At 44.0% G+C, this 8414-nt stretch overlaps 1 protein-coding gene across 2 annotated transcripts; it reads right to left on the minus strand.

Moving 5' to 3' along the window:
* Positions 1-260: 260 nt before the first annotated feature.
* On the minus strand, positions 261-3755 carry LOC121747996 (ubiquitin-like-specific protease 1D). 2 transcript variants are annotated; one of them, XM_042142195.1, is made up of 6 exons: positions 3558-3755; positions 3323-3490; positions 3110-3241; positions 949-1030; positions 768-868; positions 261-691 (listed from the first exon to the last, which is right to left on the minus strand). In XM_042142195.1, coding segments are annotated over exons 1-5 (483 nt in total). In that variant the 5' UTR covers positions 3560-3755; the 3' UTR covers positions 261-691; positions 768-769. The 2 variants fall into 2 exon arrangements, with proteins under 2 accessions (XP_041998129.1, XP_041998128.1); XM_042142194.1 differs by having other exon boundaries at positions 754-868.
* Between the last annotated feature and the right edge of the window lie 4659 nt (positions 3756-8414).

Here is an 8414-nt window from a genome sequence, read left to right on the forward strand (position 1 = left end):
TCTATAACCTTTCCAAGAAAACTCAAAGTTCATGTATTTGTATTTATAGGCTAAAAACAAGTAATAAAAAAAACTCAAATTCATGTATTCAAATCTTACCAAGTAATCAAACAACCTTCTTCCCCCCAAAAAACAAGTACTTAAAGACGATTGGCTATGCATATATGAAGTTGAATGGATATTGAAACTGAACTATCTGGCAAAACCTTAAACAAACCTACTTTTTGCAAGCACACACATCAATACTACAACCAACACACTTGAAACAAAACATCAAAGCCAGTGCACATCATATTCAACTTCCATCATCTGCAATTCTTACAGCAGCAAGGAACAGCAAAAGCAACTCGTTCCGATGATTCAGAGACAAGCTCTAAAGGAAGAATGAACAGAGTTAGGCTAGGCTACACAACACACATACAATACATACATATGTATATATTTCTATACATTCTCCCTCACTCACACTCACGGAGTACAAAAGATAATAGCATATTTGGCAGAATCTCTATTGGTGGTACTTGGCCTCTCATTTTCTTTTACAAGTATGAACAGAGGACGGAGCAGTAACTATTTCGATAGAATAACTAGAATCATAGGAAGTAGGATCAGGGTCAGTTACACTAGGAAGAGCCTCTAGCTCTTTGCAGAAGTACTCCACTTGGTCATCGGTGAACCAATCCTTTCCCATCTGCAATACAGTATAAACCAGGCACGATAAGGTTGATGTGAAGTAATATGGGTACAACTCACCATGTTCGGATTACCCTTAAATACATTGAAACTTTGAGGGGGGGCTTTCTATGAAGCGGCGTATGTAGAATAGAACATAAAATCTACATTCGTTGCCCTCTTTCTGCTGCGGGACCTGTAAATGATGTTACACTGGCATATGTAAGCGCATGTTCTTCAAAATCTAATGCCAAAAATTAATGAAAAAGCTCCTACCTCCGGAATCCAGAGAGGAATCTTTTGGAGTTCCTTCTTGCTCTCTGTCCTCTCCTCCGATTCATAGATGTCAATGAGAAGTCTGCAATATATAATAATAGCAAAATTAAAGGCTAAATATAATTATAACAATAATAATAACTGGAAGGAATATATAAAAAATTTAAGCAATGTATATATTGATCAAGTGAAGTCTTGTAAGAGTGTCCACAATGGTGGCCCTTGAAGGCCACCAAATGTGGCACGGCCACCATTTGTGGCTCTCTTGTGGCCTTTACAATGGTAAAATGAATAAAAACAATATGGCCACGAAATGTGGCCCTCTCCAAAAAACAAAATTAATTTGTTTGCTTTTTTAATAATATTTTTTAATTTATGTCTAATAAATTTTATTAGTCTTTAAATTTATGATATTTATAAATTTAATTAAAATAAAATAATTTGGATAGTAAACAAAAAAAATTCACAACCTAAAAAAATGTAACAATATTTCGTTGTATTATATTAAAGTAGGAAAATTATACAACGAAAGTGACCTAGTTTAAAAACAACAACCCGGAAACCCAAAACCCAAATCACTCTGCGGCGCTCCTTCTACGGTTCCAGACCTCTTCAACCATATCAGCCTGCAGTGATGAATGCGATATTTGGCTTCGCATATCGGTGTACCGCTGGATCAAGTATTCATTACTACGTGGTACACCCATCTGTAGGGGCTCCATGGCAGTACCCGAGCTCGAACTAGCACCATCTTCCGCTGTCCATCGCTCAGCAGCAAATCCTTCGTCGTCTATTATTATATTGTGCAATATGATACATGCAGTCATGATGTCTGCGACATCATTTTCGTGCCATTGTCGAGCCGGGCACCGTATAATTGCCCATCGCGCTTGGAGTACACCAAAAACTCGCTCAACATCCTTCCTAGCACCCTCTTGTTTTTTCGTGAAGTAGGTTTGCTTTGGCCCAACGGGTTGTCGTATCGTCTTCACAAACACGGGCCAGCGAGGGTATATCCCATCGGCCAAATAGTACCCCATGTTGTACTAAGTGCCGTTGGCCATGAATCTAACTTGCGGACCCTCACCCCAGCTCTCATCATTGAACATGTGGGACGATCGTAGAACGTTGATGTCGTTGTTCGATCCAGCGACCCCAAAATAGGCGTGCCAGATTCGCAAGCGGTAATCAGCAATTGCTTCAAGAATCATCATGGGATGTCGGCTTTGAAACCAGAAGTGAATTGCCCCTCCCAAGCCACCGGGCAGTTCCTCCACTCCCAGTGCATGCAATCGATGCTCCCCAACATCCCTGGAAAATGATGTACAGTCCCGTGCATATCCATCAGACGTTGGCAATCATCAGCCGATGGCTTCCGTAGATACTCCCCTTTGAAGATATCCTTAATGCCCCTGCAAAACTGCCTCAACATCTGTAGGGCAGTCGTTTCGCCCATCTGTAGGTATTCGTCGAACATGTCAGCGGGCCCGGCATATGCAAGCTGTCTAATTGCCATCGTACACTTCTGGTATGTCGACAAGCCGGGTCGGCCGGTGGCATCATATCACAAGTTGAAGCACCTGAACCGCTGCGCCAAACACGTCGCTATATGGACGAAGAGACGTTGCGACATTCTGAATCGCCGACGGAAAATTTCTGCCAGATAACGGGCGTTCTCGTTGAAGTAGTCTTCCATCAACCGGCGGTCAGCCCCGGCATGATCACGGTCAAAAATCGCCGATGATGAAATGGCCGAGGGACTGCCACCGCCGCCGCCGCCTCAGCCGCCGCCCCCGCCTCGTCGGCTTCACGTTGCACCGCTGCAACAAGGTTTTGGAACTCCAGATCTACCGCTTGTTGGAATTGTTCATCGTCGGAATCCATAGTTCCAAGGTTGAATTGAAATTGGAAGGAAAGATTGGAAGAAAATGGAAGTAAAATGGAGTTGGAAAAATGGAATGGAAGTGTAGTGTTTTATAAAATAATTTTCGAAAATTAAAAAAATAATAATAATTTTCCCGCGGCCCGCTTCAGTGGAGGGCCGCGGCTCACCCTCGGCTCTCGGCCCTGCGCCCCGGCTCTCGGCTCTCTGCAATGGGGGCTGCGCACCGAGCCGCGGGCCGTGGCTCCCCCATTGTGGACACTCTAAGACTAATGATACCTTCTTATTGATGGTTCGAGCCGTTTAGGATCCCTGCATTGCAATGAATCCAGCAGCAGCAGGCAAGGAGCATTAGTTTCTGAATCGAGACTTTGGCCCAAGTTATACATGATTAAGAGACTCCAGTGAGACCTACCAAACAAAATCTTAATACAGGAACTCCACATTATATGATGAGGTATTGGTTTGCACAAATATTAAATAAATTCATACCACTTAACTATAGGGACGAAAACACATTTCTTTGATAAAATGCCCTTCTCCTTGATCCAGCTCAATACATTGGCTCTTCTATCCCGATTGGCATACATTTCAAACCACAAAGGGTCGAAATATGTAGCTGATTCCACTTTGGCTTCCGGTAATCCATCCCATATGTGCCTACATGAACTCAAAAATTATTCTTTATCATCAGAAATGCAAATAATAAGTTAGCTTAATAACCTACATGATGAGGTAGCAAAGGAATCTGCCTTAGTCCAACTTTCCTCTTTCAGTGGTGATTGTGCAATTGCTGCTTCTAGATTGCCTTGCATGACCACGGCGATGAATGTTCTTAGGAACAGTGATTTCAACAGCACTGGATTCATCCTGTTTTAATACATTTTTCCGCTTTCGCCCTTTTGCGCGTGGGCGCAAAGGTACAATTGTTAAGGGATAAGTTTCCTTAACACAATATCGACGTCGACGAATGATCGACGATGAAGAATAAAGATGGATGTCTCGAGCTCGCCCCGAGATCGGCTCCAAGAACTAGGGTTTTGCAAAACGGAAAAATAAAGGAGACAGAAAAATTAAAGGGGAAATATGTATTTCATTGATTAATTAAAGAGAATAACAATAGCCCTATTTATAATACTAATACTAACTAATAAGCAAGAAATAGATATCCTAACGATACGGTAAATCAAAATAACTAATTAATAAAGATATGGGGATCTCATGTGGATATGCACGTATCAACTCCCCCGCGGTTAAAATCCACATTGTCCTCAAGATGGGAACCACGACACAACGAAGAGAGTCCGAAACAACAGCTTTGGCGAGATAACTCCCCCCGGATCAAATGCCCACCGAATAATTGAACGACTTCCTTCAATATTCCCATAAACATTCACCGAGTGAGGCTCGATGCCTGCCGTGGATGACATATCGATGAATGGCACAAAAACCTTCTTCCATTCGAGGAATGGCACAAAAACCGAAGCTGGAAACCGCGATAAAGTTGCAGTCGTTACCTTGAGATGCATTGCAATAGGAGCATACGACTTCTTTGGTGCTTCGTCAATTATGGTGGGGTTTTCAATCACCGGCTCTGCCTCATCCCGAACCTCAACGGCATTCTTCGACACATGAACATCTTCTTCTTGAATTGCTGGCAAGTCACTGGTCGGGATAGTTACATCTTCTGTATCTGAAGTAGCCACATCATGAACTAAGGCCTCCTTTGCTTTTGTCTCAAATATAGAGTCCGTGGAATGTACTCTTTCCCGTTCATCACAACGATCTTCTTCCGCCACTCGACATTTCGAAAAACCAAAATCTCTCGCGTTATCATATGAATACTCCATCTCCGTCACCCAACTCGTTGAATAAGAGTCTTCCCGTTTTTGTTTACTCACTTTACGCTCATTCCCGCACACATAACTATTCAGATTGTACTCCAATTTAGGAAAATGGATGTTAGTGGAGCCATTGCCATAGCATCCGTACTCAGCAGCCTCGCCAACCACCACCGGCAAGCGCGATATCCAATTGACTGCATCAGACCCGTCGAAGCACGGCGGCTTCATCTTCTCATATCGTGGTTTCTCTGAGCGATGATCATAACGTGTGGGTTCGGAATAACCGGCCCCATCGTGTCTGCCCCAATGGCCATCCCACGCGGGAAGATGTCCCCCATCGTGAATCTCAGGCCGAAAGGCTGGGTTATCCCATGAAGTCGCCGGTCTAGGTCGATTCCCGTAGCAGCCGGACCCTTGACGCTCCTAAGGGTTGGTCTCCGATAGGGTTGTGCGGTGTGGGCCACGAGAGGGCTGCCCACCGAACCCTAATTGCGGTTGTGCCGCGACTGTTGTGGCTGCTGTCAACAGCGGGCGCTGATAACGCTCGTCGACTCTCCCCCACTGCCAATCTCGATACGGCGGTCCTGGTCTCTCCTTCGCCCAATCAGAAAAGGGCGGCTTCGGATCGGGCCTGGGTTGTGGCAGCGCATGGTGCGAACGCGACGCGGCTGGCCGATCCCACGATGAGTGCTGACCTCGCGACGTGGGTGGAAGGTTCGACGAGGACTGCTGCTGCGCGAAACCAGGCCGAAGCGAGCCCGACGCAGAATTAGGGTTTGGGCGAAAGCCCTCAAATTGCCCAGAACATGCCGTGGTCGCCGGCATAGGCTGTGTGACGACGGATGCGGCTGAGGACGGTGGAGTGAACGGCAAGGGGGCCTCCGGCGAGCGAGGAGGCGCACGACTGTGCGGCGGCTCCGGCTCCGGCCGAAGCGTGTGACGCGAGGGCGGGCGGCGATAGTACTCGTCCATGCGTGTCTCCAATCTCGCCATGCCCGCCATCACGTGCTCGAACATGACCCTAATCGGATCCAGGGAGGACATGACCCTAATCGGATCCAGGGAGGACGACTCCACTGTCGGTGACAGCACCGGGTCCGTGACAACCGGCAGGGAACACATCTGTTCCGTCCGACCTCCGAACGACTGAGACTCCGAAATGAGTTCAACAATGAAAGCACCAATTGTTAAGGGATAAGTTCCCTTAACACAATATCGACGTCGACGAATGATCGATGATGAAGAATAAAGATGGACGTCTCGAGCTCGCCCCGAGATCAGCTCCAAGAACTAGGGTTTTGCAAAACGGAAAAATAAAGGAGACAGAAAAATTAAAGGGGAAATATGTATTTCATTGATTAATTAAAGAGAATAACAATAGCCCTATTTATAATACTAATACTAACTTAATAAGCAAGAAATAGATATCCTAAAGATACGGTAAATCAAAATAACTAATTAATAAAGATATGGGGATCTCATGTGGATATGCACGTATCATACAGTGACTTCAACTTCACTAAAGTCATCTTGTATTGATACATTTTTCCGCTTTCGCCCCTTTGTGCGTGGGCACCCTACCTTGGACATTCCTGCATAAAACCATTTGCTCATTACAATTGCTTGCAGGAAAAGAGCTAAATAACGTCTGTCTTAACCAGAAACTATTCAAGACAGAATTTACTTCCACAACCCGTGACTGGTTAAATAACTTGACCCAATCACGAATATGGACAGACATCAGCTGCTGAGGAAGATGGTCAAAAGATTCATCATGATTTTGAAAACTACAGCATTGGCACAATTGATCCTGCACAACCTATCTATATGGAGTATATAACTTAGACATTTTCATGTACGATTTGAGTAATTCCTATTGCGTAACGAGAATTCACACTTCCATTCACTTGATAGTTGACTCACCCTCACTTGGCAGTTCTCAAAATACCATCAGGTGAATTCAAGATCCTATAGTATAGAGGATTTAAAATGCTTCTTAACAATTACCACCACTCCAAGAGACATCAACAATCAAGTAATATAACAAACGATCATAAACATAGACAATTAACATGACAGAGTTTGAGGGGAACACTTTATCATTTCCACCTTAATTTAGTGCAGAAACAACAGTAACACAAATTGATTGTTTCTAGGTAAGAAATAGCTTGTTTATAACCTAACACCATACAATTAGATAACGGAATTCATCAAATTGATCTTTTTTTCTTTCTCCAAAAACCAATGTGACATTTCTCAACTGAGAGTCGTTTGGGCTTCTGTTTTCTACAACAATATTTTGCTCAACTTTTCACCATGAATAGAGATGAGCATCAGTATAATATTTGATGGAGTACAAATATTTTTAGAAAAATAAAAATGAAACAACACAAAACCATTTTCTTCATCGGCGGAATTGCTCCAAGCAGAAGTCTTTGCTCAATTGATACAAAATGTATGATAAAAACACAGAAATTTGAAAAAAAAAAGGCATATAAAGGGAGTGCTCTCATCGATGAAGAGACTGACAATGGGAAATCTTGCCTGATACTACTTGATTCATTGTTGTGGAGTGACTGTTGCATCTGTTTTTTAATTTCTGAGCAGAAGGAACCTTATTTTCATGTATACACGAAAAAGGAGCTTTATTGCGCAGACATACGAAACGACTATTTTGCTCTTATGACAAATTTAATTATATTTATCTCACTTTGATAAAACCAAGATAGATTAATTGATTCATTATGTATTATTGCTGATTAGAGCATCCACAACCGGGCTCTTGCCAATGAGCACGGTTGTGGGCCCGACCCCACTTTTTCTGCCGGCTCTTATGCAAGAATACAACACTCACATCCGTGCTCTTCCACAAGGACGAGCAAAAGGGTCCCACCATTCCATTATTCAATTTAAATAAAAACATTTCCACAAAATTAAAATACATTAAAAATACCCGAAATAATATTACAAAATATATTAAAAATTACATAATTAAAATCATAAAAAATAAAAATTACATAATTATACTCCTACAAATTAAAAAATATATAATTAAACTCCTAAAAATTAAAAATTACATAATTAAAGGCTAAAAATACATCCGTGGAAGACTATTCATCCGGCGGCACTACCCTCAATTGTTTTTGGAGGCCCAATATCATGGCCTCATGCGATCGAAGTTGCGCGGGGGTCATAGTTGACCTATCGGCCATATTGAGTTGGGCCAAAATCCCCAACAATGAGTTGGTGGGGGTGGAGGTGGAGCATAGGGAACGGGAACGGGAGCGGGTTCAGGAGCATCGCCGGATGGAGTCGCGGCGCGACGGCGGTTGGCCGCTGCCATCTTCCTTCCTTGCGGTCGGCGTTGGGAACCGCTCGGGCCGGCGTCTGGGCTACCCAAGTTAGCTCCGACAAGTTGGCTAGCCACGTCTTCGGAGCCGGCGTCGGATAGGGATACCGACCTTGACCGTTTGGAGGAGCCGCTAGAGGAGGATGTTACGCCTTCCCTATACTTCGGATGCGACCGCGTCTCCTGCCAAACGTTGAGGTACTTGAACGGCTTGTAGTTCATGGATTGGTAGGTCAACAAGGCGGAACTGATGATGTCGACCTCGCTCCGGTCGCTCCCCGCCGACCGCTCTTCCTGGAGGTAATACCCCTAGAACTTTTGGATTTCTTCGTTGGTTCTGTATATGGCGTTGTGCACCATACTCTCGTTGCGCTCAATTGTTCCCGCCGGG

This window comes from Salvia splendens, chromosome 9 (genome assembly GCF_004379255.2).
Source record: "Salvia splendens isolate huo1 chromosome 9, SspV2, whole genome shotgun sequence".
In the NCBI taxonomy this organism is placed as follows: Eukaryota; Viridiplantae; Streptophyta; class Magnoliopsida; order Lamiales; family Lamiaceae; genus Salvia; species Salvia splendens.

Bases quoted from the DNA above. Each gene is read 5' to 3' on its own strand.
- LOC121747996 (XM_042142195.1), bottom strand. The intron at 3,242-3,322 runs GTATGAATTTAT...TTTGTTTGGTAG, and splicing joins TTCGTCCCTATAGTTAAGTG to GTCTCACTGGAGTCTCTTAA. The intron at 869-948 runs GTAGGAGCTTTT...CATCATTTACAG, and splicing joins TTCCTCTCTGGATTCCGGAG to GTCCCGCAGCAGAAAGAGGG.